We start from the raw sequence: 27,571 nt of genomic DNA, 5'->3' as shown, positions 1-27,571 counted from the left end.
TAAAAAGGAACAAAAAAAAACATTTGAAAAGCCGATCTGGAACTAGCCGCAACATATGAGGAGTTTAATCCCAAACAATATGTCCATTATGGAAATAAAAGACTAAAAACAACTTGGCCTTCTAGAAAAGAGCAACTTGACTTCTTGCTGTAGTTGTGAGTCATTTCTCCACCACTGAACCCAAACACGGAGTCTGTGTGGACTTTCAGAATGAATATCTGGTGTTTTGGAATTAAACTTTCATATATTCAAATGACCTACAGACAAGAAATTACGCAGTACAGTAACAACCATAAAAAGGAACCACAACCTTTGAACATTTTAAGCCACGCGGCTTTTATGACAGATAACATGTTAGCAATGTTTAAGGAGTACAAAGAGTATACATTACAGATACCTCAGAGTAAAAAAGGAACTCTGATGAAGGTATTTTTCAAAGGTGGCAACAAAAACAAACATCCATAAGACTCCCCAAATCTCCTCAGAGCTTTCAGTTTAACAATTGTTGTCTAAGTCATATCAAAACACTGAACTGTACACAAGAGGATTTGTTTTCTGCCAAGATCCTGAAAGCTTGTTACCTCTGAGAGCATCTCTGGTTTCATATCAGATGACCGGTTCTGAAAAACTCAACACAAAAAAGATTCTTAACAGTGACGCTAACTTGAAGTGCTTGAAGTCTTCAAGACCTGTTCAGACCAAATGAGGAGTTTGTTTAGTGTAAAGTAACTACACTGCTCCTAGTTGTCAGTGCTGCTGCTTAAAGGTTTTCAACAATGAGAGCATTTTTATATTTTATCAGCCTTAAATGATTTAAAATCTTAAAATGGTTTTTCTGAGTGTTATCTATCCCGACTTCAAAGATGCTCTGAGAAGCTTCGACATGCTGCATTGTTTATCTTCAACAGGACTAAATAAAATTGTAAAAAAAGAGGATTTAGAGAGATTTCGGTCTTTGGGCCTTGTTGTAGAAGGCTACAGTGCACTGTAGAGGCAGAGGAGGAGGAGGAGGAGGAGGAGGAGGAGGAGGAGGCGAGAAGGATGATGAAGAGCAGAAGACTATTAACCATGGGTGGTGTCATCCTCCACAAAGTCTTTAGCCTGCTCGGCCGTGATCACATCGATGTGACTCACCTACAGACACACAGACACGCACAGTTAATGACCAATCAATGCCTCCATTTTGGCTGCTCTGACTCAGCAGTAATCAGAATTGTTATGAAAGCTCAGAAACTAAATGAGGAAATATTTGCTTTGGTTTTCACAAAGGCGGCTCAGCAGAATGCAAACCTGGTAAATAGACGGGGGGGAAAGTGCCAGGTGTGGCTGTTCACCATCAACTGTAATTTACATTAAATAATGACTCTCTTGTGAACATGCTGCTTTCTTTCACAGTAAATCAGTGACGGACCATCTGTGAAGACGTTAGAGGGACATTGATGGGGACAGGAAAAGGCATAGAAATAGTTTGTGAAACACCTCGTGGTCCTGTTTGGGTTAATGCTGACTGTATCATTTAAATTGCACAGGAACATAGCAGAGAATATTTCAGCAAATGCAGCACTATGGTTTTAATAGTTGGAAGTGCACATCACAGAAGCAGACACTGGCTGCTTACACTCGTAAAACTCAAGTTTTTGTTGAGTTTTTTTTTTTTTAATTCCCCAAACTATACAAACTATCAGAGCCAGAAACTGTAGAAAAATTGGTCATTTTCAGACGATCATCCAACTCCCTCACGCGCTCTTGGGTTCCTAAGAATAAATTAACCAAGTCTAAGCTTTTTTTCTATGATTTGTTTGCCAAAAATAAACCAATTGAGCTCATCAGATTTTGTAAAAAAGCAAAAAAAAAACTCAAACACAACTACAATTCTGTTCTCCTTGGCTCAACCGTTCAGCCATTAGTGACTCAGCACTGAACAGTCACGAAACAAAATTTCAGGGACTTTTCAGTTGAACTGTAGACTGTTTACAGACAGGAGACAAGTATTACAACAAATTAAATGTTGAACTAGTATAATATCTATAGTATGTAAAGCCACCATTTTTTCCAGAATGGATACTTGGAAATATGTTGAACACGTTGATTTCAGGTTTTTCGAGTTTTTGCAAAAATAAGTAGCCAAAGAAATTCACAGATGGATTTTCTTTGATGATTTATGGCGGCTTATAGTGTACAAAATACACGTTTGTTTCCTTCTTCCATATCGTCATGGTTGTGCGGTTTCCATAGAGGTGTAGGACTTTACATTGTGATGAACAATGACTCCGCAGTAAATTGCCCAGAAACTGTTCAGGGTTTCTAAATAATCGTAAGTGAACATAATGTATTGCATCAACATATTGAGAGCTCTTTGTATAAAAAAATCCAAATTAGAGTTTAGCTGGAGAAACCTAATAACACACACTACTGATCCAAAAGTAAGTAGTTTTATACAGATTTTTTTCCCCCCATCTCTACATCATAGAATTAGGAAAACTGAATTTTAAATGCCCTGAAATTGTCGCTCAGTTGGATAGTTTGTGCTGCATATTCTCCTCAACTTATGTGGCTCATTAAGTCTTAACGTAAGATGTTGAATACATCAAGAGCATTTGGTTTGTCAGAAACGCTGTGGCAGTGGCAACACCTGACAGAAAACCTCTGCGGGCAAGATTAAACTTGTATGATCCCTGTGGATAATTCACAAAATCCTGCCCCTCAGTAGAAATACAAAGTGTGAAGGGAAAGCCTCACCTTGTTTCTGAATTTGACACCGTAGAATTTGTCAGCAGACTCGAGCAGCTCAGGCCTGAAGGTGGTGGTGATGAACTGAGCGTGACCGGCCAGCTCAACAATCATGTCTGCAACGGACACAAGGGAAGATATTTTATATTTTATACCGTATATATTTGAATTTTGTTTTGTAAGGAGGCAGGAGGAAGCACAGCAAACAATATGAACATCTGTGTACGCATTTAGTTTTTCTAATATTTTGGGAAATACCATTTTCGTGAATCAAAAACACCAGAACAAACATTAATGTACACTGTCAATCTAACTAAGCCTTATAGATTTCTTGAGTGTAAAATGTATTAGAAGTGGGTATTAGAATATACTGCTGTCTACTTTTCTTGCTATTTGATAATATCATTGGTACCCTTTGTTTTCTCTGCGTGCACACTTAAAGCAGCGTTATACCTGAGACAGCCTTTCGGTGCTGGGCGTCGAGGGCCTGGTCGATCTCATCAAACAGGTAAAAAGGAGCTGGGTCACACTTCTGGATGGCGAATATCAGGGCCAGAGCCACCAGAGACTTCTGACCTCCAGACAGCTGCTGCATCTCTCTCATCTCACCCTGCTTGCCCGTGAACGACACCTACACAGGACACGCAAATTGCTGAATTACACCCGAAGCAGAAACACAAACAAAGCGATTTTCACTCACTGATTTCATTATTGTGAGGTTCTATTATTGGGAGGACACATGAACCCTTTGCACCGTTATGCCACCTTCAATAACGATCAAGATAAATTTAGTGTGAAGAGAATTAGGTATTACTCATTGCATGACTAAGATCACCTTGGTTCCGCTTTGTGGGGAAAGATCAGATTTACAAGGACACTTTTTATCAGGACTCCAGAAATAAACATTTGCACGTGACCAGACAAAAACTGAAGAAAGTGTGGGTACCTCGGAGGTAGAACATAATTCTAATGCTTTCTAGCACTGAATGTATTTTCATCTGAAGAAATCAAGACCAGAAAGCTTTTCCTTGTTGCATTTTCTTAATATTTGCTGATTTGAATACATATATCTTCATAATAAATCCATATCTTACAATGACTTTAAACCTTCTAAATCAATCTACACAAAACAAATAAGTGACTTACCCTGATGCCGACTCCAGTGAACTGGTCCACCGAGGGAACGCTGCTCTGTGATCCTGAGCCCCTCTCACTGTCTGCACCCCCCTCTCCCTCATCCTGAGACTGGCTGCCTTCAGCGTCACCCTTCTTCATCACCAGCGTAGCTTTGCCACCTGGTACCAGTTTCTGGAAAACCTCACTGAAGTTCTTCGACACCTGAGAGGAGGAAAAAACATGGCAGGGAAAGGCAGAGTGAATTTAAGTCACACTGCTATGTATCAGTTTCATTCTGCATTCTAATATCATCAAAGCATTAGCAAATGCTAAAAAAGTACAGCAGGTTGAAATAAAAAAAAGAAAAGAAAAGCACATCAATGCAACACAAATGGAACATGTTGCATATTAGCCTGTAAGTAAAATATCCAGAGAAAAGGATTTAAATTAGTACAATCTATTTCCATGAATTCTTAAACAGCTTCAGGAATAAAACTCATGCTTTGTTGCAACACACTCAGCAAATCTGACACCAATCTAAAACCAACTTGTGTATCTTCTCTCCACACCGTCTTACCAGCAGTGTGCATTCATGGTCCTACAAAAGCAGGATTGACTTCTCTCTCCAAACTTCCCAATACTAATTATGAGTGACAGCAACTGACATCAAAACATTTCTCCCTCAAGCATTGCCCAGAGTGTGAGGTTTACCTGTTTGAAGGTGAGCTGGATGGCCTCGTACTTGCGCAGCTCCAGGACATTCATGAGCTCCATGATGGATTTGTATCCACGGTCCAGCTCATCCTGACGCTTGATCAGCTTTTCTTTCTGCTCAGAGAAGTTGACAAACTGGTCCAGAGCTTTCTTGTTGACATGACTGTACTTCTTCAGCTCCGTGTTGCACTGCTCCAGCTTTCTGAACAACTGTTGGAGAGGGGGCGAGAGGAAACATTACATCATTAGCTGCTAGTGAGATCAGACTGCCAGTCTGTCAGCGTCGTCAAAATGACTCCTCAAAACAAACTTGTTTACAGAGCTCAGTGGAAAATGTACCGTAAGTGCATTGTGATTTATTTACTCCATTCTTTTCCATATCAGGATGTTATGTATTGTTTGAAGGTTATGAGGTACTGCAGCTAATCTACAATATATTTTCTGGCATGCACTTCCTCCAAGTTGTGCCTTAAAAAAAGTTTCAGCAGTTATATTAACACCAAGCCTCCTTAAAATGAATCACTTGCTTCGTTTGTTAATAACTGTTTATGAATTGTATATTTAGGCTGTGTCATAACGGCTTGTATTGATGTATTTTACACTTGGGAGTAAACAGGTCATTTCTTTTGTTGTTCTTTTAACTGACACTGGGCAACATTGAGTGCCTTAACTGCTACAGCAACCCCGTGGTGACATTAAACACATAATGTACGCAGACTGATTGTGGAGCAGCTGCTGAAACACTGAATTTCCGCTACAATAAATGAAAAGAGAAATAAACAAGACAGCAGGGTGCAAGCTGTGCGTATGCGACAATCTCCTCTGCAACCGCAAAAATAGGTTAATTGCTTATTAATATTGTTTATATCCTGTGTGGCACAGAAGTGAGTCATAAAGTGTCTATTTTATTTTTTAATTCAACTATTGATACACAGGAATTTACAACTTCAAATAAAACCTCCACCTTGGGGTCTTGATCACCCTGTGTGTCTATATTTAAACAGTTTCAGCAGATGTTTGCTTGTTGGATTCATCCTTTACATAGTCTATTATAGTCTGCAGACGTTAACCTATTCTTATTACAAAAACTCTGTCAAACAGTTTCACAGCACTATGTTGGGTCAAAATAACTGAAGACGCATCCTCAAATCCAAATTTCGTTGTCTTGTTTTGCTTGTGACTCACAACTCTCTGCTGCTCAAGTTAATGCAAAGAAACTTCATGGCACATCCAAACATCAGTGCTGCCAAAGACAAAGTACTTGTCGTTGATTAGAGACTTATATGAATGTTGTGTTTTTAAAATGAATGACAAAACTGTTGATTTATGCCAACATACCACACTGTTGACTGAACTATCTGTTTTAAGGTATAAAAATGGGGAATCATTGGTGTAGGAAAAATGCACATATGGTTGATTCAATTCTGTATATCAAGTTTCTAAAGCTTTTAATAAAAATCACTCCTAATTTTAAAAAAAAACAAACTTTTTTGTTGTTTCAAATTCAAAGCTAGTAAGTGTTGCTCAGTGATTTTGGTATTTTCATATTTTTCCCATTGAAAAACAACTTTGCAATGCTTGAAACTTTGTCATACCCTGCTAATATTAGCGTGTACATTGGTTCCACTTACTGACTTGAAGAGGACATGAATTCAGATCCATTATACATTTCATTAAAAATATTCTGTAAGATTTTATTCACATCTGAAGATGACATGGCCTGATTAATTAAGAACCAGTTCAGTCTGGCTCAAAACACACTTTCCAAACTCTCAAACTATAAATTCATCCGTTTGAATCACTAATGACCAAGGGAGCATGAGCAAGAGCCATTATTACTTGGCCCTCTCATCCACTTCTGCAATCAATGGCACCATCTTGCCCCCCCAAGCAGTGTCTGTGGAGAAAGATTAACTACGTGGAGTGTTTATGAGAAAGTGTGAGGCTATTTTCAGCATTGTCAAGGCAGGGAGCTGACACACATACAGAGACACACACATCGCACACACTCAGACGCTTATGAAAGATGCAGCCAAGTCCACTCAACTCACAGTCTTTGCTCCCAGAGGCAGCCGGCTGGAAAAAAAAAAAAATCAGACAGAGCACTAACTAGTGTCTGAGTCACTGGCGAGTGGGTGGGATGCGATAGCCTCGGGCTTTATTCCTAAAGAGACCTGGGTCTAGCTGTGTGTGTGTGTGTGTGAGTGTGTGTGTGTGTGCATATTCCCAAGTGTGATTCAGGGGGTAAAACAAGATGCACAGGAAGACTGACCTCAGTGGACTGACTTAATTGTTGTAAATGCCGCTGCTGTTATGTCTTCGGTGTCAGTGTAAAGTCAGACTGCTTATCTAAGGTCACACAGAGCATTTCACCATCTTTCAGCTCAATGTTATGCTTTCACAGCTCACAAATGGAGTCCTACTGATCTGTTGACCGTATTTTCAGCCACAGAATGTAGCTGTTTTTAGTAAAGAACACTGAACAGCAGAATGACAGTTATCTGCTCGCAAGTGAACATAAAAGGAGCATTTAGCAGCTAAAGAGCCAGCTTCTCTTGGATGATGGTGGATGGAAGACCACAGAAAACAGAAAAGTGGCCGTAAATTGCTTAAGCTGAGTTAAATACGACTCCAAATAAGGGCTGATGTTGCTCTGTGTATAGGTGGATAGACGGCTGTTCCATTCCTTATCAAATGTATGCGGCAGTGTTGTGTTACAGCTCATCATCTGACCTCAAGTGATTCAAGAAAGTCTAATTTGTTACTGCTTTAATTTTCTGACAACTAAAGGCAGACAGATTTAAAGATATTATTGATTCACACTAAATAATAACACTGTTCACTACATGTCTAAATGATGCTGGTGTTGGCTGGTAGAAAAGCAACACTTAAAAGCCAGAAGCAGACACGTAACATCATTAAGCACTGTGGGTGTACCTGTTTCAGCGTGAGGGTCTGGTACTTCTCAAAGGCCTCCTGAGGCAGTGAACCCAGCTCTCTGATTTTCTTCATGCACTCCTCTTTCTTCTTGAGCAGCATGCCCTGTCTGTTGGTCATTTTCTCGAGCTCCTTGGTGTCGTGGTTGATGGCGTCATTCTGCTCCTTCTCGATGTTCTTCCATCGTTCCATGCTCTTTATGTGGTCCTTGATCTCTGCCTCTGTCTTGTCAATCAGAGTATCCAGATCTGGGGAAGGTATTGGAGGAGGCAACAAGTGAGACATGATGGGTTTCAGTGCATCAGTGCATGCATATCATGGCAAAAATAGATGTCAACAAACAATGAGTAGGCTGTAACGTGGTATTCCATGGGTTTCAAAGTTATATAACTTTTCAAAACCAGACAAGAAAAACAGCCTTGTTGTATCTCTGCTGAGCAGCTACTATTACTCTACTAATCTTTACAGCCTTTGTTAAGAAATCCAGAAACTATTTTCACTTTGAAAAGAAAAAAGAGACATCACATTCAGCACTGAATCACAAAGGGTAAACTGACAATCGTGAAGAACAAAAGATTGTACATATTACGTGCTTAAGAATAAGATCACGCTGTGAGAATGTCTTTAATTAGTGCCAGTGATGAAATATGAATCTATGCAAATTAATTCTATTAAGGAACAAGTGCTTTCTGATAACCACATTCTATCAGCCTCTTCTGAGTCACAGCACAACCAGAACATTTAGACAACTGTGTGACCAGGCCGTCTGTGCAGCAACATATCCAAACTGTGAGTCAAATACATCACAGCAATTCTCACCATCTGCTGGCGGTACCAACCCAGAGAGAGCAGTCTACAGTTTCTGCATATATACGTTCAACTGGAAACAAATTAGGCCCAACAGATAATATATCAGCAAGGATCACAGATACCAGATTAGAAAGGGAAGCAGTGTTTTACTAATTGCAAGTGAGGTGTCTTACCCAAAAATATAGCTTTCAAGTGGTAATACGTACTAGTGTAAAGGTTACTAATATAAACAATCCCAAAATCATTACATCTATTTCTGTTTAGAAGAAAACCTCTGAACCTCAAGCAGTTTGTTTTATTTGCTCCTGTGTTTTTAGAATCTTTCCAGAATTTTAGTCACGTTACCGTTCGTCACAGTTGAGCCACTAATGGCTTCACAGTTCTGCTGAGAAGCACAGAATTTCTTGTGTTTTAACATAATCTGGTTAGAGCAAAGTTTATTTTCAAATAAGACGTGTAGAACAAAGGAATTTTGACGAAAGATAGCAATTTTAAGCTTAGATTTGGTGAAGATAGTTGCTCTAGAACTGTCAGAATGTTGTTAATCTTTTGATTTTTCTATTTTTGTTCCTCTGACAAACTGCAAGTTGGGAAGTTTTAAAGATAACATACCTGTCACACCTGCTGGCTAGTTTTGGGGTTCAGAGGGTTAACTCTTTTTTATTGACTTTCTTAAAATAACAGTAAAGATGTGTGGGTTTGTGATGATCTGGATGAAATCAAAGATGGTGCTGGCCACAAAAGATACAAGTGCACCGTGTGCCAACGCTGAAAGGCAACTAAGTGATACTTACATAATAATACTAGTAAGAGCTGTGAGACCACTGTGAGTAATGCTGGATTTCATTCTTTTCTATATATATGTTTACCTCATGCAAAGCCACCGCAGCCCAATATAGTGTATAACCCAGACATTGAAAATATTGCTCATTGTTCATTTAAGTTCAAGCTGTACTGATTTATTTTGACAAACCAAAATAAATAAAACTTGTATAAATAATGTTGGCACTATTTTCTAATTTTTTAATACTTTAACTTCTTCTCTTGAACAGTTGAGATACACGCTTACATCTAGCTACAACCAACCACCAACAATAAGCCAATGCTGGCTTTTGATCAGCTCTGCTGTACATATTGTATTCAACCAGCCTGTGAGGTAAATGTATTTTTAAAGACTACAATACGTACCTTCTGATCGAGACAAAGTCTCTTTGACACGTTTGTTGATGCCGTCCAGCTCAGATGTTGTGGCTGTGAGTACCGTGCCGCCTTCAGTCTCTCGCAGTTCATTTAGCTCCTGTGTTAATGCATATGAGGCAACATCAAAACAGTGTCTTGCAAATTCAAACACCCCTCTTCTGACTTGTATGACTGAAAGCAGTGAATCAAAGACTCAACAGCACACATTTCAATACTTTATATTTAATAAATGATGTAGCGTCTGAAAACAAATTAACAAAACACTTTTTAACTTGCAGGTTTTGTGCAAGAAATGATTATATGAAGAAAAGCAAAAGTAAAAGACATAAATCCATTATTGTGTGTATGACACTTTGTTTTGAGGGTGTCTGAAGGAATAGTTTACCTGCTCCACTTGGTCAAGGCGCTTCCGTAAGTTCTCATTGAGATATGTTTCCACTCTGGTCATGATGCCCTCCAGCTTGATTCTCTCATTCAACAGCTGTCTGTTGTCCTGTGAGAGGACAAAGAGATCAACACACAACGGTTAGTCATGTGAAGCCTTTGACATGTGTAAAGAGGACATTAATATGTTCAAAGCAATTGAATATCAACAAGTTCTTTTTTTCATTGTTTTGTGTGTCATTCAGAAGAGATGTGCTGCATAAAATACAGCAGTCAGACTGCCAGAAAGCAGCAATTTATCTAAAAGCAGATTTTGAATAGTTCCTGCCTTCAATAACATCTTGAATGCCCTAATGTGTCAGTGATCTTCACTGTTCAGTCTACACAGACGAAAACCAATGTTAACAATTGTGTATAGCTGTAGTTATATGTAAACCAGATATAAAGGACATTTGTTGCTGGAAATTCTTTGTCCAAAACTGTTCACCAACATCCCTGTATGTGCAAAAACTAACATCCAGGCGAATGACATTCACAATAACTCATTAATACAAAATCAAGTGTTATGTCACAGGTAATGTAATTCAACAACTGCCAACACTGCAGAACCATACATGAAAGGCTACCTGTTGCAGGGGCGTTGTTGCGCAATGATTGCAGGAATGGCTGAGAGTTCATTGAGGTGAGAGCTGAGAGCAGTTGGCAGCGAAAGAGAAAGAGGGGCAACGCTGGATCACAGAAACATCCCACACACAGCTGCTGCCTGCTACTCTCACCTTCGTCAGATCATTTGAATACAGAAGCAGCAGGTGGAGAGCGAAGAGAGACAACAAAATATAGGTAACAGGCCTATTCTCTGAACTACATGTAAGTATGTGTGGGTGCACCCACTATTTCAGCTTCAACAGTGCACTTCTAAAAAAGGTTTCTGAAGCCAGGGCCAGAGCTCTAATAGAAGTAGAAACAAGCAATACAGAAAGATCCAGGTATGGAACAATGGAATCCATTGTTGCCCCATGTACTAAATATCATATCCCATATATTTTAGTTTCCAGAGCTAAATTAATTAACAAAATTTACTAAAACATCAGAGTTTAGAACGTATCATTTTAAAGTAATACAATAAACACTTTAAGCGACTAAACACAAGAGTTAAATTAAAAATCAATTGTCTCAAAACTAATGTTAGCACTACTCTTGAATTATCAGTAAAACAGTGATTATTTCAAACTCTTTAATTAATGGTGTCCTTTTTAGGCTTTTCATAGAGTTAGAATAATTACTGCGTTTTGTGTTGTAAATTAACTGTCCAGGGTCTTCAGTTGGCAATGATTCAGTGCACCACACTGTCTCACGTCAACATTTTCATCCCTTAAACAAGTATCTGTACAAAGGATAGAGGTCACCGTCAGTTGCTTCAAAGTGTAATAAACTGTATAGACACAGATCATATGTGTCTGTCCCGAATAGTCTCCTGACCTGCTGCAACTGACGAATCTCGTCGTTGAGGTCATCGACACGCCTCTGATCCTCCAGGCTGAGCTGAGAGAGCAGATCTGTACCAAGCTCGGCCTTCAGTGACTCCCTGGTGGACTCCATGGCATGAAGGCTGGCCTCCAAACTCTGGAGACTGCGTTGCTGAAGAGAAATAAGAGAAAAAATGAGTTGGACATCAGTGACAAGCACAATGAGAAAATGCTGGGAACAGACTGAGCCCCAGTAAGAGATCAAGCAAAACAATTAATTTACAGGATGAGTAAGACAGTCTGGTCTTTGTAAACTCTGATCACATTTAACTTATGATACTGTAACAACAAAATTAAAGAATCACCTTGGGCATGAACGTCTTCTCTGACTGCTGCCTCTTCTCCTTCAGCATCTTCATCTCCGACAGAATGCTGTCTCTGGATGCTTTGAACTTTCTCTGTTGTGTCTCGATCTGCTGCATCTGGTTCATCAGCTGGTCGATCTCATTGTTGATACGTGGAGGAAAGGATTAAGGAAAAATACTCTTTGGTTTTTCTATTTTTCATAATTTCCCAAACTTTCTGTGATGCAGTGTCGATACAGCTGTCCATATTACTTCAGTTATTCTACCCAATAGTGTGCGTGTGTGCTGTATTTACTTTACACGTTATCGAAACGACATACTGCTCTTTGCATCGGTATAGACCGCAGACAAATAATAAAAGAAATTTTGACATCAGGTTCCATTTTGGAAAACAGAAAGTATATCCAGGATATGCAGCGAACAAACAGCTTACCAAATGTTTCATTCACATTCTCTTTGGTCTCTTTTGACTCCCTCTGATAATACTATTGACTCTACAGGCATCAGTAAAGAAAGCGCCTGCAATATGCAATATTTGCCAGGGTACAAATTAAATTCAAAACCGCAGCAGTTGCCAGAGAAACCTCGACGGAGTCCTGTGACGTGTAGCATTGCAGCAAGCAATTTGTCTTCAGGTTATGCTCAGTGCAACATGCATTCAGAATATCAATAACTTATTATATTGACAGTCACTGAAAAATGACTTGCAAATATGAGGTAAAAGAACAACCCTTGAGCGCATAAATCTGTTTCACACATTATCGCTAATTACCCTAGTTTCTATTAGTGTCAGTGTCGTGCTTGTTTGTTAATTGGTCTATAACTTATAATTAAAATGATCAATTGTGTATGACTGTGATTAAAAGAAGCTGGATTTTTAAATAGTCAACTCTACTCTATCCTTAAGCCTCACTAAGGTTGTAAAAGCTGTTCTCATTAGAAAATAAAGTCAAGGGGCAGCTTGGAGGCTTTTTAGTGCAACCCAGAGCGCTTTAATAATATAATTGGGCTTCAAAGGGAAGATGGTGTCATCACTGATATCAAGGCAGAGGATTAAGGAGGGCTGCGCATACTCATCATTAAGCTAATTTAACAGACAGCCTTATTGATCTTTGAGGACTGCCACACTCCTCTGGGTCTTTTTGGTTTACTGGGACTCACTGAACACTAAAGCCAATCAATCTGCTGATTTAAAAGGGCCACTGAAAGTCACAGGACCCGCCTGTCAACCAGAGCAGATATTTTTTAAAAAAAGCTCGCTTCAGACCATCTAATAGTTTTCTTGAATGAAAACAGCTGACGTCAGGCTGCCAACTACTCTGTATAAAAAAAAAAAAAAAATGTAATCAAAACCTGCATTAATCTCAGTAATGAGCACATCAATGCTTATGAAAAAATAAAAATCAGGTGCATATCACATCACCAAGTTGTTGCAGTTACGCACAGTCACAATGCATGTAATTCCAATAGTTATGCTGCAACATGATGGCAAAATGAAGATGGCAGGTAAAAAAAACAAAAAACAGAAAGGATGGGTGAGGTGCATCACTGTAATCTCATGCTTATCGACAGGGCAGCAGTGGAGAGTGAACAACAAGAGGCTTTTAAATAATTGATCTGTTCTCTGACTCACTGCTGCAGGACGGGAGGATGGGGACCATGTCATCAACACAGCTGCCTGTTTCTCCGGCTTACTCGCATATATACATAATCACTAGGTGCACACACACACGACTGGCTGTGAGTGAGAAGCTACAGCCCATCACACAGGTGTGCAAATACACATTTACTCATACCTGTGCGGAAGTGACCATATTCATAAACTCAGTGTACATGCAAACACAAATCCTCTCTGATCCACTCGTTTGCCTTCATGGACTGTCCAGCAGTGAGTCATGGCTCTGACCGATATAACCAAATGTACACTAATCTTTCTTGACCTCTTTAAACCGAGTCAGCTTCCTGCTGGCTTTCAGCTAGCTACATAATGCAGATGGATTTAATCCACAATAAAAGAAAGGCTTAGCTGTATGACTTCACCCTATAATTCAGAGAGGGTGTTGTAGCTTTCAATATAGGTTCTGGACAAAAGAAAGGCTCCTATACACTGCACACTGGCAAAGGAATAAAATCATTTCTTCATCAACAGAAGACGATAGTGCAAAGTTTGTTTTAGAGACTGATATTTTCTAATACAGTTGCAAAATAGTGACTGCTTAAGACTGTTGTCTGCACCTCCATTTTACTAATAATAGCGTCTACAGTTGATCAAAACTGCCCCTTTATTTCAGCACATTCCAGACAACAGCAAGCTAAAGTTTGCCTTGCAATATCAACTATCCTCACAATACATCCAAAGACTCAATTTAAAAAATCCAAGACTAATTCAATATGAATTGGAAAAGTTAGTTTGAAAAGAAACTCATCGCTTTAACATTTCACAAAAACAGCCAATTCTACCCTGAAAAGTGAAACACTTTGCTGGAACTGACAGATACGAGAAACTCATTTCTGACTAATTGTATCCACTCTTTATAGATTTCAAAACAATGTTTCAAAGTGACAGAAGCCTGTTCAGTTTAGTTAATAATTACTTTTCAAATGCAGAAACATTTAGTCTGATGTCATACACTCCTCTATTTTCTTGGTATTCCGATGTGACTCAGCCCATTTCGCTAAAATCAATAAATCTCAAAAAGGGGGGGAAAAAAATGTATCTGTGGTGAAGCGATCACTTGGTGGAGCTTTTACAAAGCTGCATGACTCACTTTCCAGTAAACTTATTCCAAACTCATCTAACAGAAAGAGAATGAATAAGACCTTTTGATCTACTTTGAAACACTCGCACATTTCATCTTCACGAATACTTCAAAGATATCTGCGGCACAACTAGCCATACGGGCACTTTCTAAAACTTCAAAATAATTTTTAGAGTTATTCTTGCTTTTGCTCTAACTTCAAAACGGAGAGCACATGAAGCCCACATTTTCCTGTGGGCATCAGTGTTGTACAGTGATGTACAAACTTATTACATGTTTTAATTGAAAGGATATGTTCGATGTTCCTGCGCAGGTTCTCATTGAGTTTGGCTTCCAGCTCACCCAGCTCCTCCTCAGCCTTCCTCATGTCTTTCTGCAGCTCCAGGCGAGACTTTCTGGTATCGTAGTAGCCTCCTGTGAGCGCTCCACGGTGGCTCACTTGGTCACCTAGAAGGTCACAACATAATATACAGTATGGAACGTTATTACAGTATTACCCAGAGTGTTACAGAGGCAAGTCAGAAATGCTACATGTTATCAAAAGACACATCCGAATCTTTTCACATTTGCTACGGATAGTTTAACTGGGAGTATGATTCACACAGGGTGGAGAGCTAAAATAATTACATTACAATACTAATTTTCCACAGTCTGCATGTGTGTGGTCCCTCTGCATGAGGTTTTATGACGCAGAACAAACAATTAAACAGCTTATTGCAACTACAAAAGATGAGATGCTGCAAATATTGTAGATTTCAATTAATGTAAAATGTAAGTTACAAAATCACCAGAGAAACCGGCACTAATCTCTGTAGTAATAATATGACTCAGGCTACATGATGCCAAGCATACCATCCATATATTTGTTCATTTGGAACAGATGCTGATTGCCTTTTGGTCTGAATCTCTATGCCTGCTCTTTTTGAAGCTTCCACTCCACTTTTACGTTACTACTTCCAGTGTTCCAGTAGTGTAAGCTGTAATGTGTATCACAGGTCAGCTTACCCTCGAGAGTTATGCAGTCCATAGTGAAAGCTCTGGCCAGCTGGGTGGAAACCTCCATGCTACGACAAATCAGGGTCTTCCCAAACACGTGCTTGAAGGCCTTGTCAAAGTTGGGGCTGTAGCGAAGCTTGCTGATCATGGGGATGGCATCCTTATGGGGCAAAAATAAAACGGTATGAACAATGGCAAATGTTATACGCCTCATTACCTAAATCTGTCTCTAGAATGGGTAACAAAAGGTAACCGGTTGTTAGGAAAAACTAAGGGAGCTCACTGTGCCCCACAGGAGGAGGATGATTAAGTAAGAGTGAGGGAATGGATGCTACATCAAGTATGTTTTTAAATCATTTCTGTTAATTGTTCCAGGGTTAGCTACACCCTTTTGCTGGTGGACTGAATTTACAGCATACAAAGTACCAAATGCAGGTCATGCATGGTACTTACATTGGTCTCTGGGTAGGCGGTGTCTCTGACATCCAGCTTGCTCAGTGGCAGGAATGTGACCTCTCCAGGCAAGTTCATTTTGTTGAACTCCATGAGGATTTTGGTGCTGACTTCGTCAGTCTCCACAATGTGGTAGAACAGTCTGAAAAACACAAGTCGTCACTTTTACTGCAGATCATGGCTGTAAACAGGCAACAAGTTCCTGTGAAAAGTGAGAACATGTTTAAAACATCCATTCCTACAAGTAGACAGAATAGTAGAATAATTTGAAATTAATTATGAACACACAGATGAAAGAAATGATAAACCCCAAGTCACGTGGTCTACTGATACTACAAACAAAGCAGAAACTTAATACTACACATTTTTCAAACAATCTGCTATCTTCCCACGCAGCACTAAGCTGCACCCAAAGGACACATTTGTACTTGCTTGTAGAATGGAGGAAGTGGGGCCATTGTTGTTTTTATATCAGCCTGTGTGTTTCTGTACAAACTTCACACTCAACTGTTTGATAGTAATATGTTTACTAAATAAAGAGAAGGCGCTACCAGTGAAAATATAAAAGCAATCCACACCTGGTCCCAGCAGTCACCTCCACACAGGTGTAAAAGGCAGGCTCACACTCAAAGTTATTCATGACGATGCCATGGTAACCATTGATGACGTGCTGGTTGATGCCCTTCCGGCGGAAATGTTCCAGGACTTTGTTAATGCTGTCAATACCATTAAGAATGGCCTGGAGGACCACAAGGGAGAAGAGGAGTAACGATAACATTAATAATATAAAACAAAGATTAAATAACAGAATTCCATCATGAAATTATGATTTTTGAATGACTACAAAAAAAACATATAATACATATTCATGTAACAATTATTGTAGAATACAAAAAAAATCATTGAACCAAACTCTGAGAAAAATATCTTTCATGACAAACACCATGAACACATTAAAAAAACAAACACATCATGTGGGCATGACAAAAACAGAAAACACAATGTGTACTATCTCAATGTTGTTCAACACTTAAACCCGACTACAGACCGCAAATATAAAATGTGAAAGAGGACAGATAGAGTCGATCAAAGGCTGGAGAGGGGATGAGTCAGCCAGGACCAATGTAGGAAAAATAAATGTAGGACATTTGTCCATAGAGCTACAAACAGCCTTCTTTCATCTCAGCAGACATTATTCAGAAGTGATATTTGATTGATGTAAATGCCCAGAAGAAATGACTCGATGAGGCAGAGAGGTGTGAGTCATATGTAAATTTAGCTAGCTATCATAAGGTGCCAGCAGCGAGGCAGATGAATGATTCCATTTGATATACCTATCCTGACAACTGCCTGAGTCACAAAGTGGCTGGCAGTATTCAGGTGGGCTCACTTGAAGAGTGAGGCACTCTTTTACTTGGGATTTGATTTATCTTCACTCGCCCATTTCTGCTTCCACAGTTTGTCTGCAAGTAAGATTTAATAGATGTGCAGCACGGCAGGTCTACCTCTGGCTTACAAGTGTCATCCCAAGAAAAAGGGAGATAAGCACATGTATGTCTGTGTGTAAAACGATTAGTGTGGTGCCAAAAATTTGCCATCTTTTCCAGTCCTCCATTTCTGTGCTCCTTTACACACAGACATATCTTTTACTTGTGTCCAGACGGAAGCATTCGGTATCCCGTAGTTCGATTATGCAAGTCAATAATTACGCAGTCATGCACAGTGACACGGACCTTGCCGGTGGCTGCTCGAAGGAGCTGCTGCTTCTTCTCCAGGTCCTCTCGTTTGGCCGCCAGGGCCTGCTGCTCTGCGTTCTCCTCACGCCACAGGTAGCTGGACAGATATGGACAGTCACACACTGTTAGACTTATGTCACCAGAGAGACTAAAACCAAAGTGCAGCCATGATACTCACAGAAAAGTAGTCATTCAGTGACCAAAAAAAACCTCAACCTGAAATAAGAACTCTATACTAAAACAGTTATCTACTTTAGTAATATTCTTGATGAGTATTTATCATAAATATCTACAACAGCAACAGCTTGCTAGAAATATTTACAAGGTGATTTGACATTTGATAGATGATCCATCCATCCATCCATGCATTATCTATACACCGCTTAATCCTCACTAGGGTCATGGGGGGCTGGAGTCTATCCAAGCTGACTTAAGGTGAAGGCAGAGGACACCCTGGACAGGTCAGCAGTCTATCACAGGGCTACACTTAGAGACAGACAACCAAGCACACTCACATTCACACCTAAGGACGATTTAGAATCACCAATTAACCTCAACATGCTTTTGGACTGTGTGGGAGGAAGCCGGAGAACCCGGAGAGAACCCACGCTGCACGGGGAGAACATGCAAACTCCATGCAGAAAGATCCCGGGTGTCCTCACCGGGACGCGAACCAGTGACCTTCTTGCTGCAAGGCAACAGTGCTACCAACCTTGCAACCTTGCAACCCTTGATGGATATTACCATCCCTAAATGCACAGATCTATGTGGTTCCTCCCTCTCCTACCACGCACAGTGGCTCAAGTTAACTAGCTAAATTAAGGCTCTGCTAAGCCACTAAAAAACTACTCTATGTTACACAATGGCATGTAATCATTTTCGAGAAATTTGGCCTTAAATGTTTAAACCAGAAAACAATTCCAAAGAAGAATAATGATGCAGTAAGTCCTACCCTGCAAGTAAACAGAATTGGTTCTCTGGGTTTGCTTTGAGACTGTCTGCTTGGAAGACTGCAAATTTAAGATGGAAATGATCAGCCATGGCATCGATTGCCTATTTTGCTCATGACACATCTTCGAGCACACTAAAATATCCCCACTGACATGTTAATGTAAAAAACAGATTTTTAGTGGATGGGGCCTCTAAAGATGATGAGAAATTAATCATATTGCTTCAATAACTAGACTCCTAGACTCCTTGTCCATTTTAAAAGGAATATCAAAGGCAAACTGTGACCAACAATGTTATGTAAAACAAAGTTTATTACAACCCCTTGACTTTTACATTATGTGTAATCTGTTTCTTTTTTGTCATCTTTTCTCCTCAAGTAAAACACATGTTGACTAAACTCTTGTTAAATAATTACAGTGGATAAAAAACAGTAGACCACAGTCAACTAAAGGATACAAAATCAACCACAAAATATCCATTTAATCTGTTCTACTTGTGATAGTAATAAGGGTCTTACTATATTCAAGGGTATTTAAATTTTAAAAGAATCGTGTACTCTTAGATTTGAGGGAAAATACATGTTATTAGTTTTGAGTGTGCCAAATAAGAGTTGGAGAGGCTTGAATGTGAATGCTGTCTTTGTCATTCAAGAAGCAGTAGGCTGTATACTATATTTTCACTACTTATCTGCAACACAAAGAAAGACCTTTTAAAATCAAAAAAAAAAAAAAAAAAAGAGAAAAGATCTGGAAGCAGGGGCCCGAGGTATCATCCTCTGTGTTACATAAATAAACTTCATTGTTAAGGTGGACTGAGAAGACTCGGTGACATTCACAGCCAACAATACACTGGTATGTAACTAAAGGTTGCCGAGCAGAAACAGCATATTGGCTTAAAGGAAGGATGAACAATTCAACCTTTCAACTCAATTCAAAATGCAGGTATGACTCATGATTCATCTAAATCATGAGGTCCTCAAAAACCACACACAACAAAAACAACAATGAGTTCAAACGGAGGCTGAATTTTAAAACTGAACTGATGTGAGGTCAAGCAGACGGCTCTTACTTTCTTTCACTCTGGAGTTCATCCTTCTTGTTCTTCACTTCATAATACTTTTTGTCCAGCTCCTCCACACGGGTCTTGACCTCATTTAAATCCTGATCGAGTTTCTGAAGACAAAAGTTGAAAGTGGGTCAGACAAACTCTCCTGACAAGAGGTCAGATCAAAACAGCAGAAACCTTTTGCAAGCCAAATACAATGCATCACAGCCTTTCTAAATCAATCTGAAATAAATTATGTAAGATTTTACAGGCTTCATCGGCTACACGCACAGGATTACAAACCGCTACAGCAAACAGATGTAAGTGTGAGGGGAAAAAATGGAACAGTTTAGTAGGTCCAAGCATTAATAGCAGCAGAGGAATTGCACAGGTTGTCATTTCTGCCACAGTTACAACAGACGGAACAACAAAGCTCCCTGTGTTTAGTGCAAAATTTCTTTGAGGAAAACATCTTACATTGTACTGCTCGAGGTTCTTCTCTTTGTTTGTCTCTGTGTCCTCCAGGTCTTTGTGGATAGCTGCAATCTGCCTCTTTTTATCGTTGATGGCCTGGTCCAGAGACTTCAGCTCCTTCTTGATCCACTTGTCTCTCTCTTCCTTGGAGGTGAACTGACTACCACGGCCCTGCTTGGCGTACAGGTCTGTCCTCTCCTGAGTAGCTTGAGCCAGCCTAGCGAGAGATGGGAGGTTATAGATCTATCAACTAAACCACAAGTTCAAACAGGAAGCTACATCAATCATTCATCTTAATCCTATTCATCTTTCAACATATTATGCATGGAGATATGTGAAAAGTTCACAACCTTGTCAGTCAACTGTTCATTTCTCTACCCTTCTCTGCTGCTTCTGCTTTGATCAGGTACAGTCATATAATACAGTGCATAGAAATATAATGTATGATTAGAATTTCCTTGTTATCCTGTGAAACAAGCACCACAGGTTTGAAAAGACACACAGGTGTGACTTACATGGTGTCTTTCAAAGGAACACTAGAAAAAATAGAACTTTTTTTTCCCTAGTTCTCCTTCCTGCAATTAAGGTATCTAAATGTTTGCATATTTGTGTATTTTGTAAGAGAATTCACAAACCTCTCATGTGTATGCACCTCTTGATCCCTTGCTATCAAAATGTATTCAATATGTGATGACTGACTCATCGAGTTATGACTGGTCACCAGCTGCTCGAGGAACCGTAGCTGAGGATGAGTCATCCCTACCTGGAGATGCCCCGCTCCTCCTTTTCTTTCACCATGTTGAATTTTGGTTCGGTCTCCTGCAGCTCTTTTTGCTTCTCCTCAATTTTTTCCAGCAGCTTCTGACGCTCCTTCAGCAGGCGTTTCTGCAAGAGAAAGAACATACTATTTTTGCAACAAATCTTTCAAATGAGAGCTCTCTAAAGAAAGGAAGAGAGACCTATATTTGGAAAATGGTGCTAAGCAAGGAAAAATTTTCAATAGTTAGAAAGAATATTCCTCAATAACAATGATTACCTAGTAAGTGATTTAGGATAAAAGCATCTATTCTTGGGTTGACCCTAAATTGTACTATCACATTATTAGGCTACAGCAAAATAATCGTGTAGCTGACAAATGAAAGGCCAAAAGGGGAGAAAAACATGTGGTTGGAAATGAAAAGAAGCCACAATGATGTGAGTTGAATGTCCAAAGATGAGAAAACTCTGGAGAAGACATGTCACACAACATTTTTAGATTTAGAAATTGCTCAAATTTCAAAATCTGGATATCCATCAGAAGACATGCATAAGATCTGTGCCAATTAAACAAAAACGTTTTCCACCATTTTACAAGTGTGACTATCCTGTCAAGTATGCAGAAAGCCAACGTGTGCACTTTTAAACTGCTAGCACTATCACCAAAGTACACAAAAAACCCTCTTGTAGTAAAGGTAATTTAAACTTCAGCAGCAATCAGTCTTATCGAATTCTTCAGCCATTATTGAGTCTTTTCTCTAACTGGAATCAAACGAGTTCTTTGTCACTTTGAGAGCCACCTTTTCGTATATTTCTGTCTATTATTATGTGGTACATAAAAGTCAATAGAATCCCTAGTGTCAGTGCACAGAGGCCAAGTGTAACCTTCTTTAGCAAAGTGCCTTTTCAGGATCATATCTTTCACCTGGATCTCCCCAACAGCAGACCTGTGCACCGACTACTAATGTGGACAGATATTTTTGTTGTCGGTTGGCTGTCCTCCCACAGGTATGGAAAGGAAACATTTCCTTTTTCCCCTGGTTTGATCAGCTTTGAGGTGGCTGATCAAACCAGGCCCACCCACAGCTAGTGAGGCTTTTCATTTTGCTCCAATAACTTTTGGCTGGTGTTATGCCAGCCGTAGCCAGGTGGGCTTAATCCAACCAACAGCCAGCATGCTGCCTGGGACTCATCATGGTTCACACACAGACTGAGCCAATAAAGCCGTTATGTATGATTATCCTCTTCATACTCACACGTGCACACAAATACACACTCAACGCGAGGCCATATGGAGAGTGATCCATGCCAACCCTGTACACAAAAACCCATGCCAGGAACGATGTATAGTGGAGCTGATGGCAGAGAGTCTGATATGCAGGCTAGTGCTTACTGTGTTTTGGTTCTCAATTCATCCCACAGGGCATCTGCACAGTTGGGCAGGGTGACATGTTTTAAATTGATGACGATATGGATATTTTACATATTAATGTCTTAAATGTTTTATGCAAAGACCTCTGTTCCACATTAAATAAAACAAAAAACGATGACAAATCCCTAGACAAAACCATAAATAACCACTTTTGGCAGCTCTTATTTACCATTTCCTGCCTAATCCTAGTATACATAGATACTGACAGGGCTGTCAAAGCAACCCGAGACCGAACACAGAGGAGTCCAAGTAAAAACTGATACTTAAGATCTAGGTGAACAAGAAAAACCTATCCCAAAACTAAGCACAGCCCAAAGCTGATATATCAGAATGTGATATAACCTCAAAATGGTCATAGCAAACTCTGGACTAAACTTCACTGGTGGACTTAAGTACTGTGGACTTGCATCTACATTGTTTGATCATGTTACTCTACTTGTAAAGTCTTTCTCCAAATTCAAAAGCTGACCATGTGGTACACTCCTCTCTCAAAAAAAAACCTGTCCTGCAAAGTGAAGCAACTGAGGACATGTACCCGCCTTATCAGCTAATAACAGGGTTAAGTGGAGTGGGCTGGAAGCGTAAAGAAAACCATCCTTCTCTTCATAGAGGGAGGAAGGGGAAGCGGGAAGGGGGGTGTTGTTGGTACAGCATCACGTGTGCAGTGTGACGCAGATGGGAGGCTTCCGTACCCTCTGTTCACTGTTGCCTGCCAGCTCGTCCTGCAGGTCCTTGGCCTTCAACTCGAGTTTGGTCCTCTGCTTGATCTGCTCCTGGCGCTCGGCCGACAGCTGCTCTCTCTCCTCCTTCATGGCAGAGATCTTAGACTTCAGCTCTCTCACAACGCGCTCTGTCTCCTACAGAAAGGGAGCCAAAATAAAGAAACCGGCTGTGAGATTAAGTTCAAATGTGAATAAAAATAAGAACTTACTTCCGTCACACTGATTAAATGATGATCCACAGCCACATACTGTCAGGAGCGTTGACTACTTAAGCCCTCTAAAACTATGTCCACATTCACTCATTTCTGTTCTTTATATGTAGTAAACTGCTTACTACATAACAAAATAACAAAAGATCACGTTGACATCAGATGTAAAGCTATTATATAAAAGAATCAATTTGTATTATTACCACACAATCAAATCCTGGCAATACTGTACTGTGACATTAGGATTCATAAACTATGCCCAACCTGAAGATCTCAAAGCATAAAACAGTAAGAACAGTGTTTTCATTTCATTTCATATTAAATAATCTAACACCTTGAATAATTCACTAAATATTGCAACACCATGATGGTTACAACAATGTGTATTTTCACCCACCCCTGATCCCAGTTATGGATGTCATTCTTTGTGATGAAAGTCTTTACCTCTACTTTGTCTCGGGCATCTTGCTGAGCATCACGCAGCTGTCTGGATTTGTCTCCACAGGTCTCTCTCTTGCTGGACAACTGGAGGACAGCGAACAAAATACAAAATCATTGTACACAACAAAAAGAAGAAAACACAGGAACAACACAACTTGATTCTTGTATTTGTTCGTATTTAAATAAGGACCATTAAGGGTTACAGTATAGTTCAGGATAATATTATTTTATAATCACAATTGTATTAAATATACACATATATAGTGTTTTAAGTAATGGGTAGTGATACTTCCCCACACCAGCATCAAAAAAGATCACAAAACCTAATATGTTTAGTGTTTTACTCTGTATATGCAGTACAGTTTTTTCTCATCTTTATTACCTCGTCCAACTTGGCGCGGGTTTCGTTCAGCTCCTGGTTGTAGATGGTGTACTCCAGAGCTCTTCTCATCTTGTCCCACTTCTGATACTGAGCCAGCTCTTCCTTCTCATCCTCCAAGGTGTGCAGACGCTCCTCAATGTACTTCAGCAGCTCATTGATCTTCTCTCGTTTTCCCTCTGGAGAAAACACGTTTGGTTGTTCAATAGAACATGTAAACCATCCACTAATCTCACACATAATTCCCAAGCAGTTTTTTGATACAGGACATGATTTCACTGTGGTGAAGAAGAAGAGGAAAAGTGGTATGTTGTGTTGCATATTCATACAACTTCATAATTCAAGACTTATTTCTAGAAGACAACAACAGTCACCTTCCTAACTTTATTTTCCAAATTAACAACAAGTTTTAAAGCTACCATGCAGCATGCACTATATATATATTTTGCCTTAGGCTTATTAAAGTATGAAAGTTACCAATTACATATTGATGAACAATGTGAAACATTTTCAAAACAGAAACGCAGGATAATTTTGAGACCACATTCCTTAAACATAAATCAAAGCATACCAACATCACTCATGTTCAAAAAATAATTCATAGTGGTTTATGAATTCATATAAATGGAGTTAAGAAGTTTTTACCCGTCTCCTTCATTAGAGAAATGCTCTCCTCCTTGCGTTCATCATACACCCTTGTCCCTGCCACCTCTCTCAGCAGCTTGAGACGCTGGGAGTCAGGCGCTGTGGCCATTTGGTTGATCTGCATGAAACATTGAAATAATGCCCTTCCTTGAAGACTGCAATTTATTACACAGCACAGAAAAAACTATTATGTAATACACAAGTGTGAGGTTGGCAGCTATTTTTTTTACTCACCTTTCCCTGCTTGACGATGTAGTAGGGGTTACTGCGGGAGAAGCCGGCACTCTCCAGAAGGTTCATGACGTCATTCTTACTGCAATAAGAACAGCACTTAGAATACCATGGAATCACAGAGTTGTAATTTCCTGTGATTACAAGGAAATGGGCCGATTCACAGTAATACTTACGTCACCATCTTCTTGTCTAAGAAGTACTGGTCTTTCTTTGCGCCAATGACACGGCGAAGGGAGACTTCCTCTTTGTCAATCTGGAGGGAGATTTATGTATCACTGATCAAGTTGCGAATCACACACAGCAGCGGAATAGGCTGGTTGTGCCACAGTATTAGCAGGCTGTGTGATTACAGCTTCACACTCAGTGAAAAGAACCTTTGGATATTTAGAGTGCTATAAACATCTGGTCTTCATCATCCAAATAATAAGTTTGCACTGAAGGCAGTGTCACATTATCAGTGGTCAGGACAGTCCACAGCAATTTAGGCAGGGAATTTTATATGAAATTAATAACATATTATAGTGAAAATGTGTCACTTCCACTGAGAGCTCAGACTGAAGATGTTGATGCTCATTTTCTAAAGATTTTCTAAGACTTGTGGTACAAATCTAAACTTACGATTACATCGTTTCATAGCTATTTAAGTTTAGTTTAGTTTCTGAAATTAAATATTTTTTAATCTGTAGTTAATGTGATACAAGCTTTGAAAAAAAATCTAACAATTTCACTGTTAGACTAACATCAGCAGTAAAAAAATAAACTGGACATTCATTCATATCCAAATTGGGGCTTAAAATGTCAAGTAATTATTTTTCACATGTACACAGAGAAGATACGGTATTATTTGAGAGGCTGACTGAAAGATCTGAACATCATCAAGATGAAAACAAGCAGTGTGTCAGCGAGTCCAGTAATAGGATCAATATAGGATGTTTGCCATTCCTACCGGCAGCCGGTTGTCAGAGTTGTCAAATATAATCTCCACAAAAGCCGAAATGACACGTGGACCAGTTCCTTCCTGCAGTGACAGGAGAAAATATATATATATTAGAGGAAAAGATTTGACTTTTACATTTCAGCCATTGTACTTCAATCACAGACACATACGCACGTCTAATAAGACATTTTTTACACAACCACTATGTCAGAGAATCACTTTTAAAACAAGGTGGGATTTGTGTTGCGTCTCACATATGCTTGTACTTACATGGAGCAGGGCCAGGCGCTGTTCAGGTCGCAGGTGGCTGAATTCATCACTGAGCACAAACTGGATGGCTAAAAAAAAAAAAAAAGAGAGAAGAGTCACAGTTTTAAACAACAATAACACCACAGAAGGCTAAATGTTTGACTGTGATGAGGTAAAATTCACATACCGTAGAAAAAGTTACTTTTTCCTGACCCATTTCTTCCAACTGTAACAGGGGAAAAAAGACAGAATAACAACATGATCAGGAAAGCAATTCGATCCGTCAGCCTATGTACATGCATTCATCCAAGTCACAAGCACTCTTCAATTAAAAGCTGCAATACAATACAAAACCGGAATTAAAAGTTTGAGATAAACTCACCGATGACATTGTGCTTCGGACTAAAGGGGTCTACCACAGTTTGATCCCTGTAACTTCGGAACCCCTGAATGATGACCTGCACAAAAACCCAGCGACCACCATGATCACACAAGAATTAACATCATTTGCATTTAAGACACCATCAACAAAATAGAGCTAGTAAAACAAATCAAGTCCGTATAGTGCAAGTTTAAAAGAGGGCTGGACCGAAGTGCTGCACATGTTATAAAACAGGCAACAAGAAAAATATGTGCAACAAGGCAAGATAGATAAACAGACAAGTCGACTCCAGTATTAAGCCACGAACTATTTCTTACTGCAGGATTACAACTGGACTCAACATGTGCAACTTGTGCGCGAATCGGAGCAGCAAACGTAGTTATCATAAGCCCGGCATGAATTCAACAGGGCCTTGACTGACGGTCACTTTACGGGCTAACGTTAGTTTTCATTCAGTACATTGATAACCTTATACGCGAAACAGCAACATAAATCACAATAAGTTTAGCAAACACAGTACTATCAAACTGCACATTTCTAGGTGTTGAAATTTATTTGGCATTTTACCGCTTTAGCCAACAGAAGCGTTAAAATCCGCTCGTTTACCGTGAGCCTTGCAGCGTTAGCTTAGCATGTTGCGAAGGGAACGGGCAATTCAATTCAAGACGGCGCTAGCTAACATTAGCAAGCTAGCTTCTCAACTTGTGCACTCCCCGGGGTGACTTTACTTTGTTCTGCAATCCATTTAACGTTATACTTTGTCCAAAGCCTCGGTGTCCACAGTCCCATCATTCAGTGGAATAACGTTGTGCTAGCCAAATTAATGTTAGGCCAGTGTTAGTCGGCAACACGCACAAGCCTGGTGCTGTTAGCTTACCTGTTTGATGTACATGGCTGCCTAAGCGGGGCTTCTCCTCGGCAGAATTTGGAGATAAAGCTCCCCTCTCCACGAAACGGAGAAGCCGGGAATTTAATAACCCAAACTTAACAACACAAATTATTGCATTAAAATTTTGCAAAACACTGAGAGGCTAAAGAGAATAACATGGA

The 27,571-nt window shown here is 39.7% G+C and overlaps 1 protein-coding gene across 1 annotated transcript; it reads right to left on the bottom strand.

Annotated features, from left to right (window-relative positions):
• Window positions 1-247: 247 nt before the first annotated feature.
• smc3 (structural maintenance of chromosomes 3) lies at window positions 248-27,569 on the bottom strand. The gene is made up of 29 exons (XM_008282450.1): window positions 27,399-27,569; window positions 26,522-26,597; window positions 26,327-26,365; window positions 26,161-26,228; window positions 25,900-25,971; window positions 25,127-25,206; window positions 24,954-25,032; window positions 24,720-24,837; window positions 24,078-24,253; window positions 23,699-23,779; window positions 23,016-23,180; window positions 20,899-21,020; window positions 20,139-20,352; window positions 19,686-19,789; window positions 17,664-17,763; window positions 16,509-16,669; window positions 15,931-16,072; window positions 15,487-15,637; window positions 14,776-14,928; window positions 11,723-11,874; window positions 11,371-11,529; window positions 9,893-10,000; window positions 9,496-9,604; window positions 7,498-7,745; window positions 4,558-4,770; window positions 3,877-4,068; window positions 3,184-3,361; window positions 2,740-2,846; window positions 248-1,134 (listed from the first exon to the last, which is right to left on the bottom strand). The coding sequence occupies exons 1-29, from the start codon at window positions 27,411-27,413 to the stop codon at window positions 1,063-1,065; spliced, it is 3,654 nt and encodes a 1,217-aa protein (XP_008280672.1). The 5' UTR covers window positions 27,414-27,569; the 3' UTR covers window positions 248-1,062.
• Between the last annotated feature and the right edge of the window lie 2 nt (window positions 27,570-27,571).

The sequence above is a fragment of the Stegastes partitus genome, unplaced genomic scaffold, assembly GCF_000690725.1.
Source record: "Stegastes partitus isolate 25-593 unplaced genomic scaffold, Stegastes_partitus-1.0.2 Scaffold272, whole genome shotgun sequence".
NCBI lineage: Eukaryota > Metazoa > Chordata > Actinopteri > Pomacentridae > Stegastes > Stegastes partitus.
The sequence above is the reverse complement of the archived record's forward strand: the minus strand, read 5'-3'. Positions and strand labels throughout refer to the sequence as shown.

Coding starts and splice junctions, on each gene's coding strand:
- smc3 (XM_008282450.1), bottom strand. Junction 24,838..24,953: donor ACATCGTCAAGCAGGGAAAG/GTGAGTAAAAAA, acceptor TGTTTCATGCAG/ATCAACCAAATGGCCACAGC. Junction 4,771..7,497: donor AGACCCTCACGCTGAAACAG/GTACACCCACAG, acceptor CCTCTCCAACAG/TTGTTCAGAAAGCTGGAGCA.